Source organism: Salminus brasiliensis, chromosome 20, assembly GCF_030463535.1.
Source record: "Salminus brasiliensis chromosome 20, fSalBra1.hap2, whole genome shotgun sequence".
Taxonomy (NCBI): Eukaryota; Metazoa; Chordata; class Actinopteri; order Characiformes; family Bryconidae; genus Salminus; species Salminus brasiliensis.
Window position 1 is genome coordinate 19,083,642 of NC_132897.1, and position 26,603 is coordinate 19,110,244.

Genomic DNA, 26,603 nt, shown 5'->3' on the forward strand with positions numbered 1-26,603 from the left:
CATCTTTTCAATGTGGATGTTTTATTTTAAGGAATTGTTCGATATTGAAGATTTTTCCTTTTCAAGTCTGCATACAGGCCTAGATCCACACAGAACTTCTGTTTTGAGAGTGTTTTGCTTCACTTTGAGAGTGTTTGAACACTTATCCATATCAGACTGGGCTGAAGGTTCAATAGGAGCAGTGAGGCAGAAGTAATATCGACTGGAATTCCAAGCAGAGCATTTCTCTGACAACTTGAAGTGCTTTAGAAATAACAGCTGTTATCACAACAGGCTGATATCAGCAGAGGGGAAGAGTTTTACTGATCAAAACAACCCCAGTCAACTTTCTTAGAGGGGGGAAAACAAAAACATTTGAAAAACCTTTGACACTAAAGGAAGAGTCACAATGTGGTCAGGTAAACAATTTATTATAAAAATGTACTACACCGCTTTTAAGGAAGTATTAAGGACATGGCATTCAGACACATGCTTTAAGAATATAATATAAATAGAAGAAAAAAAAAGTCTTGTGCAAAGAAATGACTGTACAAGTCTTAAATACAGCCGACTCATGGCCCCACTCATGAAGCCCACTGGAGTTTCTACAAGGGGGAAAACAGAAAAAGAGACACTCAATAATACATAGACTCAACCACAATATAAAAAATGTGCCTTCTGGAATGAGAACATGACTACGCACTGGTTTTCCCTTTTCTTGTTTTATTTTTTTAGTTGGCCTGAATGAGGAATGATTTAGAGGTGGGAAAACTATACTTGGGACTTTTTTTTATTGTGAATGCAAGGGGCTCCCTTATGTCCTGAAAGAGAGAGGCAAGATAAGAGAAGAAGGGGGGGCAAACAAATAGAGATGGGAAGACAGGAGCAAGAGGACAGAAAGCAAAACCAGGAGAAAACGAGAGAGACAGAGAAGGAGATGGCGAAAGGAGAGAAAGCATGAGAGAGGGAGGGATAGAGTGAGATGAGGAGAAAGAAAAAAAAGACAGAAACGAGAAAGAGAGAAAGGCTGTTGTAAAGTCATGTTTTTACTCTTCAAACTGTGGAAAGCAATACATTCGTTCCACAAAATGAGCATAATATATAATCTATTTCCAAGTCCAACTGCATCACACAGGTGTGACAGAACTAGACCTCAATCTATAAGCTACACACTTACTCATGGGCGAGTGAGTGGGTATTTATGGGCTATGGCATTGGTAGTGGAAAGAGCTAAAGCACTGTTACGTTGTTTTGAATATACATCAGCTTACTCAGATTCAGACCTCAGTGCGAAAACTGACTCATCTCATAAACCATTGTCCGGGTTCAGTCCCTTACGAAGGGTCGTTCTTTTGGTGCAAAACTTCCACAGAAGAGCGCAGACGGCTCATGATCATGACAGACAAGCATGTGTCCGGTGAACCTGTCTGAGCACCTCATGGACGGTGTTAATACATGTGAAACAGAAAATATTCATTAAAGCTGACGACTGTAACAATATTCAGATCATGCTTCAAAACACAGAGCAGCCAAAGTCACTGTTTAAACTGAAAACACATTAGTAATGGACACCGCTTTTCCTGTTAAATAAGGAACGCACGTGTAAGTTTACAGTATTGTTTTGCGGCAATATTGAACCAACATTATAAAATGGATCAAAAAATGAACATTGCCAAAGCAAATCCTGAATTAAAGCAAAGATAAAAAGAACTCGTGTGGCTCAGCATGTCGTTCTGAGAATCACGAACGAGGTTTTGGTCCTTCGATTCACTTGGATCGAATTCTGCTAATTTTCTTAAGCGGAATGTTTAATGCTTTTCATGTGCTTTTGTCTGTTATTTCAACCCTGTCTGCAGGAACATGCCCTTTAAAATGTGATGAGGTATCTAAGAACAATTTTGAGGGAAATTTGTTTGCCTAAAACGATTCTTTATTATTATATATTTTTTTTTTATTAAAAAGTAAAAGCTCAGTGAATTTCCAATATGGATACTTCTCCAGCATCAAGTGGTATGCTAATAATTTTAGCATAAGATACGCTTTAAATGTAAAGGCAGAGACAATGGTGAGCTGCACCAGTGGACAAAAATCTCTGTCATATAAGCAGTAGGTTTACAAAGGGATCTGAGGGGCAGCAATGTAAATACTGACATATACGTATTTTAGTAAGGGGCTCTAGGCATGTCCAAGATGGCTCATTGACAATAGCTTACCATCTTAAAGGCACTCAAAGCTGCTTGATTCATTACCTGCTTGTTTTAAATAATGAGGCCAAGCATTCAGCTTTCCATCCTTGTGTCATCAAATTGTGTATAAACCACGTTATTACAATAGATGTCTGAATGTATAAAAGAATCCAAAACTGAGGAATTCATCATTCCGGGTGAAATTTTCCTTGATGTCATGACCTGAACCAGAAAAATCGAGATAAAAACCATTCTTAAAGTAGGCACCCTCTAAGAGGAACGAGACATTCAGAAACAGCAGGGTAGGAAGATTCAAAGCGTTTGAAGTATCCAACCTTACAGACTCCAGTCTTGAGTAACAAGGAACTTGAGAGTTAGCAACACTCCACAGGTTAAATTGCACATACTGCTCCTCCTTGCACGTAGGTGGTGCTCTAGCGTGAGATGACAGAGCTGATTGAGTTATAAGATGTCCCGCCACCGTTGCAGACCGGGCCGTAGGGTTCTGGTGGCGTGCCCAGACTGTCTACGCTTACACGGAACACCGGCGCTGCTTTTAGGAGGAAATCCGCAGCGTCGCGGCGTCCAAGTTCTCGTAGCTTAGCAACCAGAACACCAATAGTGGAGTCCGAGCGCTGGCTCCACTCTTGAAAGAGCGCTGCGGTGGGGCTTGGTACGGAAAAAGGGTCTGCCGGAGGAGTTCCATTGGTACCTGTGCTGTATTTAGCGGCTAGCTCGCTAAGGCCCAGGTTCATTGCTAGCAGACACCAGTCCTTACCAAGGGCGTCAGGAGGGTCCAGCATGCGGCAGAGTTTCCGTCGGGCCAGGTGGCCGACCTCAGCCACTGAGACGTCCCCGCCGAGGCTACCCCGCTTGTAGACCTGTGTACAGCCTAGCGTCACAATGCTGCTGAAGCTCTCGCGATAGCCACCCATGGTGTTAGCTAGAGCGTTCTCGCCACGTGCCTGAGCTCGGAAGAAGTCTCTCGGCTGGTAAAGCATGATGGGCCCGTGATGCTCCCGCAGCTGCTGAGGGCTCAAGTAATGGCGGGCGGTGAGCAGACCTGGTAACGTAGCGGCCAACAACCCCTCGGCCATGCCACACAACGTGTCCAACAAAGCGTAGCAGCGACCGCGTTCTGATTCCGGCCCTCTAATCTGTACCTCCACGCCCTGTCCGTGGTTAACCAGCAGCACCAGGGCATCTGCCCCACCAAGTCCTAACCGAGCACCACCGCTCCACAGCCTCACATCCTCTGCCTCAGCCTCAGGCCTCTGCTGCCTGCTCCAGCGGCACAGGTTTACCTGAAGCTTGTGGAACAAGCCACAAGGGAACGGGGTCAAGTGCTCGGCTGGGACTATACGGACTCCCCCGTACAGTAGGGTGTCCTGTACTTCTTCATCGTCTTCATCAGTCCAGGAGCGCTGCAAGCCGCCTGTGCGGATTAGAGCAGGTACGTCCACCATACCCGGGTTGGCCAGGTCCCGGGCGCACACGTCCATAGCATCCAGGATCTGGAGAAGCTCGTCCACATCTCCCTCGGAGACCAAAGTCTGGAGCTCCTCCTGGCGGTAGCGCCCGCGGTAGTGGTGGATGGCTTTTGGGGTTTCAATGGAGAGGAGCTTGCCAAGAACATTGGTGCAGAGCCAGCGAGGGTCTAAGAGAACCACGTCTTGTACAGTTTCACTCTGCATGATACTGATCTAAGGCACAGAAAAAAAAGAGAGAGGCATGAGATGAACATTCAGAGCGAGTTACTACTAGTAATCTTTTCCTTAGAATGCTGCTGCAAAAAAAAACAAACAACTGGAATTCCAGGAATATCACTCAGACCGAAAACCTGCTCCCAGATAGACAGACAACCAATCTGTGACATTACACTGCCCTCTTGTGGACAGAGCCGTATTCTGTTTGTTAGTGCCACGTAACAGTAAAAGCAGTTAAAAGCACTGGTTAATTATCTAGGTTTTGAAAAATGCCCTTCAGGGGACAGTGCAGTAGCAGTCTTACATAATACGCCAGATGACTAACTCTCTGGCGTTCTTCCGGCAGCTTTGTTGTTGTTACACTGCTAGCGCAGTGTGGGAGGTGTAATTGGAAGAAAAGAGGGATAGCTACTCAACCAATTCCACCCACAGCTCATCCTTTAAGATGAGACACACACACACACACACACACACACACAGTCATGACCAAAAATATTGGCACCCCTGTATTTCTTTCAGAAAATGCAGAAAATGCTTCTTCCATAATGTTGTTGCAGTTACAAATGCCTTGGAATCCCCATGTTTATTTTATTTGTTTGCATTGGAACAATACAAAAGGATAAGGATAAGAAAGTCAAATCTGATATCGCTCCATACAGAACTTCTCCTGGCCTCTCAGATTTGAAGGGTGCCTTCTCCCAACTGCTGTTTTGAGATCTCTCCACAGGTGTTCTATTGGATTTAGATTGCTGGCCACTTCAGAACCCTCCAGCACACGGCTGGGTTTCCTCCATCGGGCCCTGGCTGTGTTAGGAGGAGGAAGCACACAGCAACCGACAGATTCTTTCTTTTCTTTATGCTCAGTGTGGTACACAGACACACTGAGTCACCTTTTCACCATTTAAACTGGTTGAAGGTTAGATTTCTATATTGCTAGCACCTATTACCCACCACAAATACAAATTAAAGAAGCATCACAGTTCAGTTATTTATTACAATTTTGGATTTGAATCACACAAGATTTGACCTTGTTTGATCCCTGTTTTTTTTCATGTTGTTCCTTTGCTGTAACTGCAACAATTGTCTAGGAGGGGTGTTTGTAGACTGAGAACTTAATACGGGTGCGAGATATATAGAATAACAGGAATCATTTATCTGTGCAGTTATAACTAACTAGGAATAGAAACAAAGAATCCTATAAATGTACACAAAAGGAACGGGGCCGTGTGTGTGTGTGTGTGCTTACTGGCCACTTTATCAGAAACACATTTTTTTGGCACACAGGCATACACAATTGGAACTACACCCTTTTCTAGGTTATGGCTATTTTTGGTTGGAGGAATGTTCTCAACCAAGCAGTGACTTTGATGTGTTTAAAAACTAAAAAAAAAAAACTAACCAATGATAAATCAGATAAAGCAGGGATATCAAAGTCTAGTACTAGTGATTTGCCACCTGTACCACCAGTATACCAGATAATGAGCATTGTATTCAAGGTGAAAGGCCTTTATAAAAGTGTCTCTGTTACTAAGCAGTTGCAAACCTATTTTGGATGCTTTACACATGGTATTCTGACAGTCAACTGCAATGTGCAACATTTGCTGGATACTAAACTGTTTAAAAATTGCTTCATGGAAATGTTCCCCTTGTGCCATTTGAAGAGAAGCATAACAGAACTAAACAGCCCAATCGACACAAGCCACATCAGGTTTGAAAGACATTCTTTTAGTAAGAGAGTAGAGTTTCAGGACCTGTAAACTGAATGAACTTAATCTAAGATCAGGATACATTTAGAAACACTGTGATATTGAATAGGATTACTAATTTCAGCATACCTGGCAATTCCATTTAGATGTACAGAAATGCACCGATTAATTAGATGCTACTGAAATCTGAAAATATGATTTGATCATATCATGATACATTTTGTTATGATTCATACTGTTTTTTCTAAGCAAATAAACAGTTGAAACTACAAGTGTATACACACACCTCTCCCATGCTGTGCAGCTGTAATGCTAGTTCTCGCAGGTCCTCCTCGCTGACCAGAGGGTTGATTTGGTCCTGCACGTCTGCCACAAACTGCTGCCAGGACATGAGCTGGTTTGGTCCAGTAACTTTACGCCAAGAGGGCAGAGTGGACAGAAGCTTCTCCGCCAGCTGGGTCATAGGCCTACAGCTCTGAGAACGAGAGAGAGAGACAGAGAAAGACAAAGAGAAACACTGTGTCAAAGAGAGACTGAAAAACCATCTCTGTCAGTCAGAAAAACCATTGGCTTGAAGGTATGATGTTAAATAGAGTCGGAGACAGAAGGCAGAACACAGCAGAGTGAAGGTACAGCTGAGTCACCGGGATCAGAAAGGCAGATTAGACAGAGATGGCTGCAGGTATGTGTAGGAGGAAAAGAGAAAGAGTGATGTAGGAGGAGAAAGGGGCTCATTACGGGGAGTGTGTGTGGGATAGGCTCTGTGCCTTTTTGCCAGCTGTATGTGTGCTTAAGAGGACTACAGGGCCTTGTTAAAGAGAGTGGGTTCAGACTGAGTCACAATGCGCCACACACACATACACCACACATTATTCATATTCTACATGCTGATATTTGTCCCGGTAAAAATTCCACATTGATTTGTAAAACAAAACAAAAAAATTCTACGTATTCTACAGCTAGCCCTTACCAATGTGATGTCCCTGATGTTTTTTTGTTTGTGTGTCTTGCACACCTGCCATGACAATCAAATGTTTGGTCTCTGTCTGATAGTAGATGCTGTGCATTGACATTGACTGTGGCAAGATCTACCTGTAGGTCCTGTGATGACATTTTGGGATTGCTGGACACTTCTTCACTCATCCTGTGGTCTGCTCTTGGGCTAAAGTTGCTAGGACAGCCTGACCCTGGCCATGATGGCAGTTTTAAAATGTTCTTGACAAATGATTTTAAAGACATTTCTTCAGTTGTATGTATTGTGTTATAGTACCTCCATCTCTCTATATCGTTCAAGTGAAGATTAAATATCCGTTTCACAGCTGTGTACTAAACAGACAGCTTAGACAAATGATACGCACGCACACACACACACAGTAAGTGTTCTAAAACCACCACAACAATAGCATTAATGGCAATGTTCAAATATGTTGGCTTGAGCTGCCGCTCAGCAGAGGCTCCATTATAAAAGCTGGCTGGTAATGACTGCAGGAACTGATCAGAAAGCGCTTACTGAGATGATGGAGTTGCGCAGCTCTAACAACAGGTTCCTCAGCAGCTTCATGTCTTTGGAGTTGGAAGCTCCGGCATCCATTATGAAGAGTTTGTCAGCTATCTGCAGATCATTCCCAAACCTGTGAGAAGATTGGATTTAGTTTGTGTAATGAATTTATGCAAACCCAAATGCAAGAAAATCCATCAGCTTCTGTTCTTTCTGTAAAGCGTCTGCAATTCCAGCTTAAGCATTGGAAAGCCATATGATTAATTATCAATTGAAGGTAATGGAAATGTTCTGTTTTTGTAATAACTGGGAGAATTTGGGAATTCAGAATCAACGCAGTAAATACAGAGTATGAAATTTAATGACATTCAATTAATGACTATTCATAGCTTCATAATAGTTACTAATTTACAGTATTTACTGATTCATTCATTCAATTTACTGAATACGGTCTTGAAATGAAAAACTCAAAAATAAGCCTAGGGAGGGAAGGAGGGAGGATGAGGGAAGATATATCAGAACCTCAACACTATATTGACTATACTCCAAGTATATTAACACAAACAGAACAGACAAGCTTTCAGCCAGGTTATATGAGAAATGTAATTTCTTGCTCCCGGGCTCCCCCTACAGTCAGGAAGTCGAATTTGCACTTTAAACCATCCCTAAAGAAAATACTTTTCACATGCATTTTACAAGCTGAGAGATACAGAACCGGCATCTGAAAGCGGGGGGAATTTTACATGAATTTTACATGAATACGACTCATACGGTTACACAGCGTTACACTGTTATCCTGCCCGCTTCACCAGAGTTACATACTGGTGAACAGACTTACCCTGGGTATCTGAACGGCAAAGTCGCTTGCTGTCTTTAAATTCAACTGAAAACCCACCTCTTCTAAGAGTACTTGGGCGAAGTGTAGTCGAGTATTATGGTCTCTGTACAAACCTGTACAAACTAGCTAAGGATATAAGGAATAAACAGTGAAGCAGTTTTGTAAGTGGCTCTGGATAAGAGTGTCTGCCTAATGCCCTGAAGATAAAGGTAAATGTAAATACTGTAAATAATTCTTCTATAGCCAAGGTCAGAGTCAGCCGATGGCAGATATGTGCTGCTGATTTTTTTGGGCCGATATCTAGAAGTTTTCTGCTTTATTCACATGCTTAAGACTCTCACACTAATAATAACAACAAGTGGATGCACAACATTTCTGAACTTCATTTATTGAACAATGACTTAAACCATCTTTATAAATAAAAATCAATTTAACTTAAAAAATAAAACATATGTAATAAATATAAATATGGGTAGTGCTGCAACACTTCATGTATAAAATGTCAAACTTCAAGTAACCAATTGTGAATACAAACTTTTCAGTTCACTTGACTTAGCATTGAAACCCAATTTTGGGTGAAGGAAATTATGTAGACATTACAGAACAAAATAAAAAGGTCTTCCTCACTCTACCTGCTACTAAACATGGATATCGGTCGATGCAATATACAAAAAATGTGTTGTTTGTGTATCTCTAGTTATTGGGCCAACCTCTAGTTTCTGGCATGCCGAGCTTGAAATGCGATGATACAGATGCTACTCTCCCCATTACTCTCCCCATCAGTGGAGCATCATTTAGAAGCTGTTATTTAAAGATGAAAATGCTACGTAACACAGCCTTAAGTCAAGACTAAAAACAGATCCTGGTCAATTTGTTTATCAGCTTCTGAACCAAACACACTTGGCCCATAATTTCACCTCACGTTTAACCACGTTTAACAGATAGAGAAGAGTGGACTGTGTTACCTGTTGCGGACCTCCTTCAGCAGACACCTCTCCTTATCGTAGCTGAACTCTCCACCGAACGAGCGATGCAGGTTTGCTATGTCGGCGTGAGTGGCCACCAGCACAACTTGAAGAGGATTTCTGATCTTCCCTCCAAAAGCTGCCAACACAGCAGAGTAGAACTCGTAAATCTCAGAGCTCTCCATTCATACATGCTGTTCCTCACTGTCCAATTAATGTGAAAAATTCAGCACACTGTCTGGCAGCTTACTGAGCCTGAACTGATGAAGTGTCAGTAATTGAAGGAGCTTTCACAGAACGGGGAGTAATATGGATGGCCTGTAACTGTATTTACACCATTCCCTGTCATCAATTAGTAGACAAGTAAAGGAAGCTCATGTCCAGGATGGCTGGAAATCTAAGAGGTCGTTTCAGAGACATTTCTGTTTTTCATTATTCAAGTCTTAATTGGGAGAATATTGGGCGGTGTTTGATTTCTGTTTGAGTGAACTGTAAGTAGGCCATGCTTCTATTTTCTCCTGTCTCAGCCCCTGATTAAAATTCACATTACAGGCCATTAGCTGAACTGGTCCTGCCCCAATCACCTGCTAACTGCACAGTAGAGATTTTTCAAAGATTTGGGTCTCATTCATCTCAGATAGACTCATGCACTGATTGTTCGTCTGGGTGGGTTTTGCTTTGATTTTTCAAGGTTGATTTCATTTGTATGGTTTATGCTCTTGCTCTCGCTCAGGTTACTTCTCTTTTTTATCACTTTGCGTTCTTTCATTTGCCTATTGCTCTTTGTAAGATGTTAAAATGGCTAATGCACAAGGCCGCATTGTTTCTTCCAGTGATCTAATAGGTACATATATGAGCGACTTGAGTTAAGGGAAAGTTCAATAAACTAAGTGGAAGACATATGACCGACTGTGAGAGGATTTACAAAAGCAAGATGACAACAGCTCTGTTAGCATTCAGTGCTGTAAAACAATGGCCAGAGTAAATGAACTAATAGGTGACTATCAACAAAGATGGTTTTCTGGCAGTGTTATAGTATTATGAGGATGAACAGTCTTACTAATGCTGCTTTTTGCTTATTAAATATAGCGAATTTGCTTCGATACATTTGGCCGAAATGATCAATAAATATAAATGTTGTCATTATTTAAAACACAGTTAAGGAGTGACGAAGCCTGGAGTCCAGGTTCTACAGGAAAATAAACAAAAATGACACTGAAGTTTTAAAGACATTACAGTAACACTCAGTTCTGCACAAAGCCGGTCGGTTAGCAGGATGTTTTTAGCATTGGCAAAAGGAAGCTGACTATCAGTCTACTGCTGATACTCGATGAATCCTTTAGATCTTTTTCCATGTTCTTCCTGAGTTCAGTTTCTAATAAAAAGTGCTTCACTTGAGGTGAAGGTTTAAGAAGGTTAGCTGCTTTTCTCATCTCCAGTACTTGATTTGTATGTTAGCGCTGCTCTGATGGCACTTTTCCTTAGAGCCTGCACACTAGGTGGCTGTAGCTCTAATTATTTGCATTATTATATTCCTGCAGGGCTCTACACCAAACACAATCATAATTCATTATGTAACTGCATAATTATGATAATTAAATAGTAAACAGTACAGCAAAACAACAGTAATCACTGTTGATATCTAAGAATTTAAGAAAGAGCCCTAAACAGGGCCTGCACGCACACTAACATCACAGGGCTCTGCGGACACACAACCACACCCACCCACACTCACCGATGTTGTCCTCAGGCAGTGTGAGGGCCTTGAGGCAGTTGAGCCAGAAGGTGATGTGGCTGAGCTGAGTCTCGTATGGCTCCTCCAGACTGAACAGGACTAGGTGGATGGCTGTGCTGTCGTTGGCCGCAAAGTAGTCATAGGTGCAGTGATACACGGGGTTGCCGGAAAACTCCCACACACTGAAGTCCCCCACACCTAAAACCCCCCCACACACAGAGCAAGTTACGCTAATTATCCTTCAAAATTCCATAAAAATCCTTGTTTCAGTCCCTCTCAGCGCTCCAACATCATGACAGTGCATCCTAAGTGCTGACAACTTAGTCATGACACATGAATAATAAAAACACTGAATAAACACGCATGAATATTTCATTCTGATAGATATGGCTAAACCCAGTCTGTTAAATAATTGACGGTGCATAAACCATTTCAGAAAGATGGATGGATATTAATGTTTGTATCTAGTCTCATAGATGCAAGCAAAGCAAAACTAATTATTCATTAAAAGTGATCAGAGTTGATGGCTCCAGATCCTCAATCAGGGACATAAATAAGTCCAAATGTTTTTTTATATTCTATCTATGTTTATTTTAACTTTCATATTACTATTTTTTAAGCCATACACTACCTCCTGATCATGGTGCAGCCCTGTATTGCAAATACAAATTTGTACAAATAGAATTTCACTTTTATTTATTTATTTACTTACTATTTCTGCAGATTTTATTTATTCCCTTTTGTATTAATTGCTTGCATGTACATATTTCTATTATTCAGTCTTTATTTCTTTAATCTCGTCTTCCTATCTTGATTATTTTTTCATATGATCGGACAGTCACCAAAGCATTTCACTGCTAGTTGTACTGTATGACTGCATGATTGTGTATGTGACAAATTTAAATGAGGATTAATTAGTAAATACTGGATATTGTAAAGCTTTGGAAATAGATAAGTCTGTACATATTAAATAATAGTGTACTGAATTACTATTTATTCGTTTTCATTCCAATGTTTCTGTCTAAGCTAACTGCTGCCCAGTTAAAGAGCTCAAACTTCTTTCACCACATTACCGTCATAGCAGAACTAAAGCAGTGAACATGATCGTATGTTGGTTGACTGGCTATGTTTGGTGAGAGAGGCAAAAAAAAGTGGAAATCAAATTCTTCGCATGAAACAGTTCCACATAACAGAGTCTCTGACCGTTGACGTTGGCTATCTGGATGTCGATGGCCTTGGTGGCGGTGTCGTCAGCTGTGGACAGCACGTTGTGTACGGGTGTAAAGACCTCCAGCACTCCTTTAGTTAAACTGGGCTCAAACATCATACTGCGGCTCCTCACGCTCACGTTCTCACAGCCTGGATACAAGTTAGTAATACTCACAGACACTGTGTGCATACACACACACACACACACACACACACACACACACACACACACACACAAACAGGCACAAACACGTCATTAGAGCACAGCTTATATTTCATTTGACCCAGCAAATTACCATTCTTAATACTTTTTAAATGTATTAATTTTTAAATCCTTTGATAAACATGAAGTAATCCCTCTGATCCTGTTTAGACGTTCTGGGAATAGCTGAGCGACAGTAACTGAACTCACCATGCAGTAAACAGTTATGATCAAAAGGGGGAGCCAAATACATCTGAACAGAACCTTGGCAGCACTCGAAAATCTTTACATACATCTAAATCAGCGGTTAGTTCCTGATATAGATATTTTAGTTATTCCTTTATCCCACTCTGTATTTCCCACAATTCAACATCAAGTTAAATGACACTTTTTGCCTTTTGTGTTTTACAGTTGGTCAGTATGGCTTATAGCTCATAAAATATCATGCATGCATTTGTGAAGTTTAGTCACCCCAAGAAATTTGAGCTCTCAGACGTCTTCTACCAAGGCCTTAATTAGCGTTTTCTCAGAAAAGTTAAATAAAGCAGGAAAAGGATGCTAGAAAGGTTGCCGTTCCCTCAGTTCGTAATGTAGTTAAAACAGCAGTTAATATAAACAGTGGAGGTCAAGTTAAGCATCAAGGAAGACTGAGAAGTCTTCACAGAAACATCTAAACAAGCCTGATGCGTTTTAGAAACATGGTGCAGAATTTCAGGTGCTGAAAAGAACACCTCGCCCACTGTTAAGGGTGGATCAGTCATGCTTTGGGCTTGTGTTGCATCCAGTGGCATAGGGAACATTTCAATGGGGACAAAGGGAACAATGGCTCGTACTGTCGGTTAAAAAAGGCTTCTTCAGTGCACTACCCCAAGAGGCACATGCTTAAGGTTTTGCCATGGCTCTTCAACCTAAACATCACAGAACATCTGTGGATAGACCTCATAGTCTGTGGTGCCCAAAACTTTGTACTGCATATTGTAGTCACCCATTAAAATGAATCTGCACAGCAGCCCACCGATCCATACTGGGCTAAACTTACCCGCAGGTTTGGAGGTGGCCGGAGAGGCCGGGTGTCTGACAGGGTTGGTGAGTCTGGGTCTCCTGCGCCTAAAGAAGCTCCTCAAGATGCCGCACTTTAGAGATTCCAGCAGTGTGCTTTTTCCTGCCCCGGAGTGGCCGAACAGCTTCAGCTTGATCCGTGGCTGAGGGGTCTGAGTGGGTCGCAGCTGCTGGATGTAGCCTCCCTTGTGGTTGTCCTTAAGGGCCGATGAGAGTGGGTGTGTAAGTTAATGGAAGCCGATTACATAAGAGTAAGCAGTAACATGAACCAGTGGCACGAGGCAAAGAGATGCTGATGAGAGAAGTGATTGGTCAGAGGAGGGAAATCGAATGAGTGCTGGACTAAAATGAATAGCTGCTGAGGTGCGCAAGCATCATTAGTGGACTCGGGACAGCTAATAAGAAAATCGGCTTATGGAAATCTGCCTAATCTTATTTTATCTGGTTATTCTTCTTCTTAAGCTTATTGTGAGTACATTAAACAGGCACTGGTGAATCAAGTGCTGGGACAGTTAAAGAGAAAAGGCATTTCGGGTAGAAAACACTGCATAGTTGCACAGCTGAAGTGGTTTGAGGACGTAACTGGTTTTGGCAGGTGGTTACTATAGTCTTGCTTTGGTATTCTTTGTAGTTGTTTTGGTGTTGCTAAGCAGTTGCTATGGAGTTGTTCAGTGGTTGCTAGGTTGTTGCTACAGTAAAAATGGTGGTTGCTATGATGTTGCTAGTTGGTTGAATGGTGTTGCTGTAATGTTGCATCCCATGTGATTCCTATAGCATCCCAGGTGGTTGCTATGGTATTTTCTGTAGTTGTTGCTAAACAGTTGCTGGAGTTGATTAGTGCTTGCTAGGTGATTGCTGTAGTGTTGCTAGGTTGTTGCTATAGTAAAATGGGTGGTTGCTATGATGTTGCTGGAAGGTCATTATGACATCCCAGGTGGTTGCTTTGGTGTTGCTAGGTGGTTGCTCTAGCATCCCACACAGTTGCTATGTTATTTCAAATGGCTGCTCTGGTGTTGTTTAGGGGTTGTTTTGGTGTTGCTTGTCAGTTACTTTTTGCACCCCAGGTGGTTGCTAGCCAGCTGCTATGGTATCCCAGGTGGTTGCTTTGGTGTTGCCAAGTGGTTGTTAAATGGGTGCTATTATTCAATTCAATTCAGATTTATTTATATAGCACTGTTTACAACAAATGTTGTCACAGTGCAGCTTTATAGTGATCCGGGTTTGAGCCAAGCTATTGGCAACAGTGGCAGGGAAAACCTTTCTCAGGTCGAGGGGAAAAAACCTTGAGAAGAACCAAGACTCAAATGGGGAACCCATCCTCCTCATGTCGACACTGGATCAGGATCAAAACAGGAATAAAAACAACAATGAATGATGCTGCTACACTGTTGCTGTGGTATTTCAGGTGGTTGCAGTGGTGCTGGGATGTTGCCAGGGGGTTGAAAAGCAGTTGCTGTAATATACCGGGTGCTTGCTATGGTGTCTCCAGTGGTTGCATAGGTGTTATCAAGTGGTTGCTGGGGTACTGCATGTGGTTGGTTGGGTGTTACCAGTATATTATATGTATGTGAAATGCCAGAAGCAGGGTGTTCCATACAGGCATTAACGACAGATGAAGGATGGAGGACAAACCTTTTTAAGTTTGGCCAACAACACCGCTATATGTTCTTGTTGCTCCGCAGTTGCCAGATCCTCTGCTGTCTTTCCATCCTACAAAAAAAGAAAGCAAACATAAGAGAAAATGAGTGTGGTAAATTAAGTGTGGGCCGCCAATGAGGCAGGTCAGACAATGGTCAGACAAAGACACAGAGCAGGACTGGTTAACTAAAGGGGCTGTGTCTGCCCAATCTGTTCACAGTTACTACTCTATCTTACAGGAGATGGCGAGAGAGAGAGGGAGGAGTTATCGTAATCGGAAAGTAATGTCTTTTCTTTACACTATTAGAGGTCTGCAGTGGCATGTAAGTAAAGGCAGAATCCAATCTGGACCTGTACAAATGCACCTATAGACGAGAGAGCGAGAGAGAGTGAGAGAAAGTGCGAGAGAGATAGTTTGCAAGAGGGACAAACACAGGGAGTGAGAGAGCGTGCCTGAGGGAAAGCGACTGACACGGGGAGTGAGAGAGCGTGCCTGAGGGAAAGCGACGGACACAGGGAGTGAGAGAGCGTGCCTGAGGGAAAGCGACAGACACAGGGAGTGAGAGAGTGTGCCTGAGGGAAAGCGACGGACACAGGGAGTGAGAGAACGTGCCTGAGGGAAAGCGACGGACACAGGGAGTGAGAGAACGTGCCTGAGGGAAAGCGACGGACACAGAGAGTGAGAGAGCGTGCCTGAGGGAAAGCGACGGACACAGAGAGTGAGAGAGCGTGCCTGAGGGAAAGCGACGGACACAGGGAGTGAGAGAATGTGCCTGAGGGAAAGCGACGGACACAGGGAGTGAGAGAGCGTGCCTGAGGGAAAGCGACAGACACAGGGAGTGAGAGAGTGTGCCTGAGGGAAAGCGACGGACACAGGGAGTGAGAGAACGTGCCTGAGGGAAAGCGACAGACACAGGGAGTGAGAGAACGTGCCTGAGGGAAAGCGACGGACACAGAGAGTGAGAGAGCGTGCCTGAGGGAAAGCGACAGACACAGGGAGTGAGAAACAAAGATCAGAAGAAAGGGAGAGAGCCCCTGTGGGACAGAGAGGGAGACCGCACTACTGAGAGACACAGACAGGAAGACAGAGCACACATTGAAGATGGGGAAAAAATGTGGGCAAGAAAGACAGACAGACAGACAGACAGGGAGACAACACACACACGTGAGCGAGACAGACTGGGCGAGAGCACACAAATGAGCGAGAGACAGAGAGGGAGACAGCGCACGTTCCACAGCCAAACCTCCTCCCAGTACAACCCAAATACCAGTAATAATTGCCGCAGAACAATCAGATTTGCATATCCTGTCCCTCACACCTATCAGATTTCAGTCCAACTACCCGGAGATGCAGCTGACTACCCAGTGTAAACGCATGAGGCTAAAATCTTATTAGGATACAATCCAGATACTAGTCACAGGAAGTGAACAGGGGTAAACGGGGTCAGAGGGAGTGAGAAGAGCGAGCGAGAAAGTGCGTGGTAATGTACAAGAGAGAGAGACAGACAGGAACAAAGAGCGAGGGAGAGACAGAGTGCACATGAGAGAGAGAGGCAGAAAACAGTCAGTGTTATATGTGAAAAATAATCCCGAAGCCTCCAGATATCTGATTGTCTCTGGTTCTGTCAGGCTTAGGTCAAGAAGCCAACTGTTTGGACAGCTGGGCAATATGATGATATTTATATCATCATTAAAAATGACATCACAGTGTGTTTTTCTAAGTAATTAATTAATTAGGAGACACATTTTAACGTTCTTCAGGCAAGTTGTGAGCCACACACTGTGCAGCTTGATTTTTGGGGCGCGTCACTGTGTCTTTGCTATTGTAACAATGGGAAGTCCGACAGTCTGGGAAGGCTTGCTGAAGCGGTGGAGCGCCTCGCTTCTAGAATTCTGTTATTTTTGTATTCTGTTTATGGTTGAAGGTTTGCATAGCTTCTACGGGTTTGTGCACTGCTGCGTGTCCATGTGTAAGAAGCGGGGGTGTACGCGAGATAGCAATGACCGCCTGACTGTTGACGTCTGTCTAGGGTGTAAGATAGCAGTGAGCATCGTGACGCGCCCTGTGCAGGGCGTAAGATGTCTGAAATGCCCTAAATGAGGTTTAAATAAGACCGGCTTCTGCAGAATCATCTCTTACAATGTTCTAATTATCTGCAGCAATTTAACACATTTTAGGTAGTGATAATAAGAGGGGTGTTCTAACTTCTATTGCAAAAGAAAATTATGATGCTATTAATTAAAATAAGAAAAGAAAAGATAATCCTTTATTAGTCCTATAGTGGGGAAATTTACAGAGCAGCAAAGGGATAGCAAGACATTCAGATGCAAAAATGTAGATAAATTAGCAATATATACACAATATAAATAATACAAGTCAAAGGCTCTGAGGAAAAACAATATTATTTACAGATTATTTACAGATAATTGCAAATTGAACCCTAATTTCACTTAGGGGGGCGGGAAAATGGAAAACCATTGCACATTGTATTGTTACGAATTACGAATTACATTTGACAAATCATTTTAAAAGACATATCTTGACTTCTATTTTTTTTATCGGGTGTCCTGATGTTTTTCTGAAATATTCCTTTGGCTAAAAACGGTTCCACGCTACATGGTAAAGCACTCCCACTCCTTGCTAATAACAGCAGTTCCTTACAGTGAGCAGTTTTTTTTAATATTCTTAGCAAGAATAAGAATGGAACACCTGGTGAAGTTAACAAGCCTTCAACAAGATCCGAACGTGAGAATCGGACAGATTCTGATTAGAGCCGCAATAAAACTCTGCAGGAGAATCACCAGAGCCGGTTCACTGTTCAAGACAAAGGCAGACTAGAGTTTGGGTGAGTGAAGACAGTCTGGATTTATGGGGCTTTATGGGGAGCGGAAGCTGCATCGTGATGGGAGTGGATGGGAAGGCCACATGCTGAGGGGGAAAAAAGCCAGCATTACAGAGAGAGCATGGGCAGAGTCCGCATATACACACATGCACGGATTAACACAGATACCATAAACAGACCACAGACACACAAACCCACAAACCTCAAGGGCTTGGGGGGAGGGGGCAAAATCAGTTAACCCCAAATCCCCAGAATAACCACCCTCCTACCCCTTCAGCCAACACCTGGGACCACAAGCTTATTTGCTATGCACACAGATGGAAACAGCTGTGGTCTTTGCTCAGAGCTAAACAGGGCAAATCAGACAGCCTAAATGTGAATGGAGAGGGCACTACACACACACTTAAATTAGAAAACAAATTAGGCAACAAGATTTAAGAATATGGTCCAAGAGATCAGTGCAGTATACTGGTCCAGAACTGCTGCTTCTTTGTTTCATGTGTAGACAACATTATCTTATTCCATCAGCCATACCGCAGACGGATACGCCTTGTTGATGAAGAGAGATCAACGTGAAAAAGTCAGACTGGTTTGAGTTGAAAGAAAGGCTACAGAAACTCAGATAAGCACACTGTACAACTGTGGTGAGCAGAAAAAAACAATGACACGTTAAACCTGGTCAAACCTTGGCAACATGTCAAACATGGCAGCCACAGCAGAAGACCACACCAAGTTCCGTTTCTGACAGTCAAGAACAGAAAGCGCAGGCTGAAGTGGGCCCAGGCTCACCTAGACAAACTAGACAGTTAAAGACCAGGAAAGCAGGATTTCTGCTGTGGAACACAGATGGCAAGGTCAACATTTGCCACCACCAACATGGGAATCCATTGACCCTTGTGTGAACAGTGCAGGCTGGTGGAGCTGGTGTAACTGTGGTGTGGGGAATGGTTTCTAGGCACACTTTGGGCCTGTTAATACATCAAAGCTTTCATAGCTCATATTGACTACGTCCAGCATGAGAACGCCCAATGTCCCAAAGCAAAATTCAGCGTTCAGCGTTCTTCAGTGGCTTTCCCAGTCACCCCAGCCTGAATCCAATAGAGAAACTTTGGGATGTGGTAAAATGTGAGACAAACAAGGGTTCATCAGTGGTATCTTAGTAAGGCAAACCTGCTGTAGACCTTTAACAAGGGCTCTATGGCGAGCTCTGAGTGGGTCAGCAGTCTAATGCGCTGCCACTATGGTCAGGGGGTCGCAAGTTCGAATCACAAGCCATGCTGCTTTGCCACCAGCGGCTGGAGCCTGAGAGAGCACAATTGGCTGTGTGGGGCAGCAGACCATTGAAAAGAGACGGTGGCTGGCTTTGCATGTATCGGAGGAGGAGTTCTTACTCTCCTATAGTTGATAGCATTGCTGGTGCTAGGGGGAGCTACGATTGGATGGTTGGATTAATTGTCAGTATGGAGAGAAAAAAGGGAAAGATTTGGATGATACACGTATGCATCCAAAAAGAGCTTTTTTGTCCTTTTAATATCATCAATACCCTAATAATATTAATATGAATTATTCTTGGGTTCTAGTGGTTAATCTAACTCATAATTTCCAAAAGCAGCCATTAGTGTTATCCAAATCAAAACCCATCCAATCCAAATATCAAGGTTTTTCTCTGATTCTTGGCATCGGCTGTGAAGTGTTCATCTTTCTCCCGTCTCTGTCTCTATCTTTATCCCTGCCCATCTCTCTCTCTCACGCTTTCACTCTCTCTCACACTCAAACATGAAGGAACACATTATAGAAGAAGGGTGAAGAAGGTGAATGTAGTGAGAGCTGGGAGGAGGCGGGTGGGATGGCGGTTGGTTAACGAGGAGTGTTAAAACTCTGGCTTCATCGGCTGCTAATGCTTCTCATCTAATGCTTGTATTTGATTGAACAGAAAGCCCTTTGGCCAGCAGGAGTGCTTCCTAATATGACCACATTTTCAGTCCAACACGCTACCCAATATCTACTCCTTCAGCCTCTGGGCTTTTGTTTCTTTGTTCTTTAGGATTTCTCACCCTTTGTGTTCTACTGGGTCCTTCTGGGACATATTTATCTTTGTTTATGGTCCAGAAGCCCGTAAATGACTGAAGGAGCCTTCATAGCTCAAGGCTGAGGAAAGCATTTGGGGAGACTCCTTGAATAAAGGTATTCTATCTGACAAACCCTGTCTGCAGCTCTCTTTATTGATGTACACTCTCGAAAAAGAAAAGGTTCTTCAAGTGATGCCATAGAAGAGCCACTTCTGCTTCCATAAGGAACCATGTTTATACAAGAGATATGTGTGACGAACCTTTTTTACACACCTACACTTGATGCAGTGAGGTGCTGTACCAATATAAAGGTTCTACCTTGTTCACATACTAAAGAAGTTTTTACATCAGCTGAATGTTCTTCAGACTTCTACGAAGTTCTTCAGACTCACACATCTCTTTTACAGACATTTGGCCTGTTTTCTTTTTAAGTGCAGAATTGTTCTCTGCTCTGTTCTTATAATGATGGAGCCCATAGTCCTCGTAAACTGATGCCAGGGGTATAAGGCCCCACAGCATTGAGCTGTGAAGCAGTGGAACTGTGTTCTCTGGAATAATAGTTGGTGCTTTATCCAGTATTTCTGAGATGAGCTGGGGAGTAGAGGATGAGGTGGGGAAGTTATCACCCAACATCCAATCCTCACTAATGCTCTTGTTGCTGAAAACAATCAAATCATCACAGCAAGGCTCCTCTAAAATCTAGTAGAAAGCCTTCCCTAGACAGTAAAGACGGTACCTCCAACAAATAATAAACCTAAAGAAACAGTGAATGGGAAGGTGTCCCAATACTTTTGTCAACACAGTGTATTTACGATGAACACTATATCCAGTCTATATCCAGGGCAGTAAAACTAAGTGCTTCCATCACCCCATGACACACAGTAACCAGGGCATGAACAGGGACCATAAAAATGCCACAGAAAATAAATGATTGATCCAAACCCCGCTGTCTCCTGTAGCATACATGCATACTGCATCAGCCATCATAGAATATTAACACCACAAGACAACACAGGGGCCACAAAAACCCATTTCTGGGCAGACTAGCATAGGTTTGAGACAATTCATTACTCAGATTGCACACAGAGGGTAGTTGGAGCTGGGGCAAATGAGGGGGTAGTGAAGGTTATTGATTGGGAGCGCTGCTGTAGAGAGACAGTTAAGAGCCTATCGTCCTTCACCAGCACCGCGTGGGAATCTGCAGTAAGGGACTGAGCCAGTGCTGAACACCCTGGAATTACACTGTGGCATTCTGGGAAGGAATTTCTTATGGCTCAAAGCCTTCAGTACCAGTGTCAGACCAATGTTGATTTTTTTGGAACTGATATAGAGATCAAATATGATATGATATGACATAATCCAACACCTAGCGTCCTGCAGTGTGTTACTGTCTATACTGCATGACGTGGACAACATACCAGTACTGTAACGTCTCATATTGCTGTATATTATGAGTAGACCTAACATGTGCACAAACTCTGAGAACCATCCCAGCTCACAGCAGAGACTGCAGTGTTGTCCTTTTCTGCTACTGTGTTCACACTTCAGGTTGTGGTATGTGGCGTCATCAATAATGCAACATGGTTGGGCTCCTGAGTGGAGCAGCTGTCTAAGGTGTTGGCCCAATTATCAGGAGAGCATGAGTTTGATCCAGGATTTTACCACATCCAGTGGAGCATAACTGGCCTCTCTTTCTGAATGGATAAGATGCAGAAGGCTGACTTCACTTGACTCCATTATCAGTATACACTATATTATATGTAAGTATTTGGACAGTAGTTCATTCATTGCGTCGTCGTAAATCAAGGGGAGTTATTTTTTTAATAACTGCTTTTGTTCGAGTAACCGTCCCTACTGTTCAATGAAGACTTTCTATTAGATTAGATTAGATTTGGAGCATTGCTGTTAGAATCTGATTGTATTCAGTGACAAGAGGAAGTTTGTTAGTACCACTGCTTCACTGCTTTAATGCTGGGGGGGGGAGGGAGGGTCTTTATACCCCTCTAGCCCACATCTGGTATTAGACATGGTGCCGGTTCATGTTTGTCTGCTGCAGAGAGTCTTATTCTATAGGCAATAATTATCTCCAAGGACTAGACAAGCTGTGTGCATTTGCATATCTGTGTTAGTAATGGGTGCAACTTAAAGTATGAAAAATCTAGTCTCACGCAAAAGTTTAGGCACACCTTGTCAAATTACATGTGTTCCAGATTTTTTGTAAATAGGTTCTCATCCTCTACTGGGAATACACTTCTGCAGAGTACACTTTTAAAGCATATTGCGTATTTGCTTAATGAAACATATTACAAAAAAGAAACATTAAATGTGGCATGTGCAAAAGTAATGGCATATAAATTATTTTTGTCCCCAAAATATTACATATATAAAGTAAATAAGAATTGAGTGAAATATGCTGAAAAAAATGACTTTTACACTTTTCAGTTTGTTTCATGTGGAAGATACGATCACTTACTTTCGCTTACAAAATCAATAAAATGTGTTAATGGAACAGGGATTCCCATACTTTTGGGTTTTGCCTGCGATTAGCGTTTTTTTTTTCAATGAGATTTAACGACCAGGTGAATAACTTTGCGTCCTAGACCAATAGGGCTGCGGCTCTAGTTGTACGACATGCTCTGTACGGTCTCTGCTCTGTCTGAGCCAACATGGAGGAAGTGCTGATTGTTGCAGAGATATTATACAGCTCTTTTTGCTGGAATTACAGAATACAATGGAACAGAACACAGCGAGAGGTTGCATGGGACATGGTCCGTTGGGATGAGATGGTAGTTACTTTTATTTTGGGGTTTTTAATAGTTTTGATAGAGTATTAGCTGGTCTGTGAAACCACTGAAAAATGCATTTATTGATATATGGTTTAAATCTGATAACCACTTAAATATAAGGTTTTAAAAAACTATGGCTGGTTAAAAGGTTAATTTACCTAGCAGATAAGCATTCTGCCAGTGCAATCATACTGACATTTTTCAAATGAATTAATTCGTTAATTCAAAATGTAATAATAATATGCATAGAAAACATGCTTCTTATAAATAACCACAAAACCAAACCTAAACCCTTTAAATGACTGCCATCAGTGGAAACCAGTGGACTTTGCTACGTGCAAAGACGGCAGGTACTAACGTCTACCAGCACATATAATAACAACATGTTCTACATGTCCTACAACGTGTTCATGCAATGACAAGGAAATCACCCAACCAGTTTTACCCCCCCCCCCAGAAAACAGGATTACTTACACACAGTTCTCAACAGATACACAGCAAACACTTCCTTACACTAGCAATCAGTCATAACAACAGACAGCCAACAGCCTTGACCTGTATTGATTTCTCGTTTGTAGCCGGACAGACAGCAGTCCACCGTACTGCTGCTGGTACCAGGCAGAGTTTCTCATCAGTGCTCGAGAAAGAGAGCTACTGCTTTCAGAAATCGTTTAGAAGCCTGCGAGTTTTCATTTGCCTTACTCGCATTTCTTGCACTCCTGCAGGGACTGGGTTTCATGTAATAGCACAATCACATTACTGGAGCATCAATTTGAGTCACCACACGTGATAAATGAACACACTTGAAGATGGGAATCGACTGTGGGTTATTAATATTATAGGAGACCCTTGGAAAAACAATACGATTGCGGAGGTTCTCTCAGCGCTCCCTGGAGCTGCATATTAAGCTGCGCCATTGTTCTATTGGGATAGAAAACTGCCTTCTAAATCCTCCAACATTATTAGGGATTCAAAAGTGCACTGCTGAGACTTTATTGGACCACTGCCTCCAAATATTCCCCAAATTGCCTCCAAAGACACTGGGATATTGGAATGCTGGACACAAACATCTATGTTACATCCATTTCAAACACTGTGACTCAAAGTTTAAGCTTTTAGTGAAAATAAGTCCTGCATACATGATTTGAAATTGTTAATTAGTGATTAGTTAGACTTATTTAATTACTGCTATTAACTGCAGCCACTATCAAAGGAAGTATGACATTTGGCCTCATCAGGTTGACATGACTGATATTTTACATCCAGTTTGAATTGAGGTAGATTCTTTACATTGCTTCCCTCTCTCTCCTCTCCCTCTAAATAAGCCAAATGGACAGACAGTTTGAAGAGTTGTTGAGCATATCTTGGAACTCACATTAGTGATGGCCTCGGTGTTGGCTCCAGCTACGCAGAGATGCCGCACCACCTCCAATCCCCCATTACTTGCCGCCACATGGAGAGGCGTTCGCCCAAACTGCATCAAACAAGACAGAACATTATTACTGCACTTTATTACTGTAACACTTTGGTGGTATATAATTTTTTTATTACCTTGCATTCAGTAAATTACAGAGCCCCGCTGTTGACACCCCGCATAAATAAAACTCCACCTTACTCCTAAATTGTGATCATGACTTAGGAATGGCTGAAATACACCTGGGAGAACAGGAACTAAACCTTAATCTCGTTAGATTAAGTTTTAATGTATTCATGTTTATTTTTAGCTTTTTTGTCTTTTGCGCAGTATTGTCAATTAACATTATAATCAATGTAAACCTAACATCAGCTTCTGTTCTTAGCTTTAACAACTCTGATAATCCAGATGTTTAGTGCTGTTTCAGTAGATCTTTTACAAAACCAATCCTGAACAGCAGCTGAAGGACAGGGTATGGAAAGTTCAGATGCTGGAATTTCCGACTCGACAGCTGAATAGGAAATGAAAAAAACAACAGTCTCCGTTTTTGCGGCTCAGAAGGAACGTCGACAGGACAGTGCAACCCGTCGTTAATAACGGTTTGTTCCCCACGGCCTGTTAAGCTTCAAGTGAGAGCCAGCATCCATCTTCTGCCTGCTGGCTAATGGAGGTGCCAGTTCCAATGAGCTCGCGGCACAAAGCGATAGAACAGAAAGTACATTCGCGCAAGGAAATCAGAACAGTCCAACTAATCACTGTTAAAATCCTCAGGAATACTGCAGCAAACGCGTAGGGAGATGAGGGCTTTTCAAGGTTAACAGGGCTGAGTAGAAAGTTTAGCCTAAAGGAAGTTAATAGTCTTTTTAAGTCTATTTAACCTTTAAGAAGGACAAAGAGAATCGAAGTCTCACACAAGATAATCCTTTACAATTGCATTTTTTAATTAAATTTACTATCAAAAATAGATTTGAACAGCACTGAAACTGAAATGATGATTAATTACATGTGTAACAACTGTTATTACGCAACTGCAATTACAAGTTCACTCTCCATTTTTGACATAACGTTCAATCAAGCAGTGGTTTTTCCACACATTGTCGAAATTTCATGATAAACAGACTAATAGAAATGCTCCAAAGCTGAAAGTGTTTTTTTCTACTCCTGTAAACCTGTTGTTTTGAAGATGCAAGGTTTTTGCACAGCAGTTGTGCACTGTTACAAAAAGAGAAGCTGTTCGAAAGGCCATCAATAAGAAACTGACCTTGTTCGGGATGTCCAGGTTGGCCTTAGCAGCACTGAGCAGTGAGATGACTGGCAGGTTGCCGTCTTTACAGGCGATGTGCAGCGGGGTGTTGCCATGGCGATCTTGGTGGTCCACATAACAGTGGTGGCTAAGGAGGCATTTTACCACCTCGATTTGACACCTCCTCACAGCCAGGTGTAGAGCAATGTGGCCATCCTGTAACACACACACACACACAAGCAAACAACCCATTACGTTACTGTGGGCTGCCACAGTGAAGGCTGTTCACTGTACCAGATGTCCAGGTACCGCACTCCGTCTCTGGACATTAACTCTGTCCCCTAACTGAATGAGTTTACTACGTTTAAAGGAAATAAGGGGAATTAACAGGGCTCTTTTCCAGTCAGCTCATCTGAGCTAAGAGTCATTTGATTTATATACAGTTGCATGCAAAAGTTTGGGCACCCCTGTTGAAACTTTGACACTAAATAGCAAAGCGAGAAAAAGATGACCGTACTTACAAAAGGCATAAAAGAAGATAAGAAAGATAAAACATTACTTTGATAATTTAAACAATACACTTTTATAGTTTCAAAATAACAATCATTAGCTTAAATCGGTCTGCCTTGTGTCTAAAAGTAAGCAGTGGCTTTCTTTGGCTTGCTTTTCTCCCAGAATACCCAGACCATGTGTGTCTTTAACATGTGTGCATGTTAAAGAAATTTGTCATCTTTAACTTAATGCCTTTTTGGAAATCATCTTTTTCATACACATAACATGCATACACATATTAATCATTTAAGTTTTATTCCGATTTATTCCAAGATAATGACAGATCTATTAATATACACATTTTTAAGTCATTTTATATTTAAATATAAGAAACATAAGCCCCTTTACATGAACGTGTTGTTAAGGACGTGATTAAGAAGGTAGAGCTGGCGCAGTTGTACCTCCTCTAGCTAGATGTTAAACACTCCTGCTGATACAGTCTGATAAGCTCATTTACAGTGAAAACATACTTCTCTGATAGCTACTGTTGAAAAAGAACAATAATAATTAAAAAAAAACACCTAGTGTAGAAGAGCACAGGTCCTGGGCAGCATTTAACACTGTACAGGCTAGTTGATTAACACAAATAACCGAGGGCAAGCCTCCAAACAACTGTCACTCGTCACACATAAAGCAGACTGATTACCTTTCTGCTAAACTGTTGTAATGCTAATTGTTTTTGCTTGTTAACAACATGACCTAAAAGCCTAAAAGTATTTTTCTTCCATGCATTTGACTAATTATCCATTTATAAATGAACAAATTGAGTTGAAATGCACATTTCTTCTATTATTATATGCATTATTAACGTGTGAAATAATAATAGTACCTGTTTGAACAATCCAACGACAATGCAGCTTTTCGATTTTAATGCAATCAGAGGCTAAAATTGCTCAATAGTCTCTCGTAACATGACTGCTGATCTCTAAATCACGCTTTCCAGTCTCATGACTGGTCCTGACAGGCAATAATCCC

General features: G+C 42.2%; 1 protein-coding gene across 4 annotated transcripts in view; it reads right to left on the minus strand.

Annotated features, from left to right (window-relative positions):
* Window positions 1–391: 391 nt before the first annotated feature.
* The window catches only part of dapk1 (death-associated protein kinase 1), an 87,670-nt gene continuing 61,458 nt past the window's right edge, over window positions 392–26,603 (minus strand). For 3 of the 4 annotated variants that reach the window (XM_072664351.1, XM_072664350.1, XM_072664352.1), the window contains 10 exons: window positions 25,095–25,292; window positions 23,795–23,893; window positions 14,716–14,793; window positions 13,064–13,280; window positions 11,817–12,002; window positions 10,614–10,811; window positions 8,879–9,017; window positions 7,088–7,208; window positions 5,864–6,052; window positions 392–3,868 (listed from right to left, as the gene is read on the minus strand). In XM_072664351.1, the coding sequence (XP_072520452.1) occupies window positions 2,600–3,868; window positions 5,864–6,052; window positions 7,088–7,208; window positions 8,879–9,017; window positions 10,614–10,811; window positions 11,817–12,002; window positions 13,064–13,280; window positions 14,716–14,793; window positions 23,795–23,893; window positions 25,095–25,292 (2,694 nt within the window). In that variant the 3' untranslated portion in view covers window positions 392–2,599. The remainder of the gene's footprint in view (window positions 3,869–5,863; window positions 6,053–7,087; window positions 7,209–8,878; window positions 9,018–10,613; window positions 10,812–11,816; window positions 12,003–13,063; window positions 13,281–14,715; window positions 14,794–23,794; window positions 23,894–25,094; window positions 25,293–26,603) is intronic. The other variant, XR_011977950.1, reaches the window with a different exon arrangement.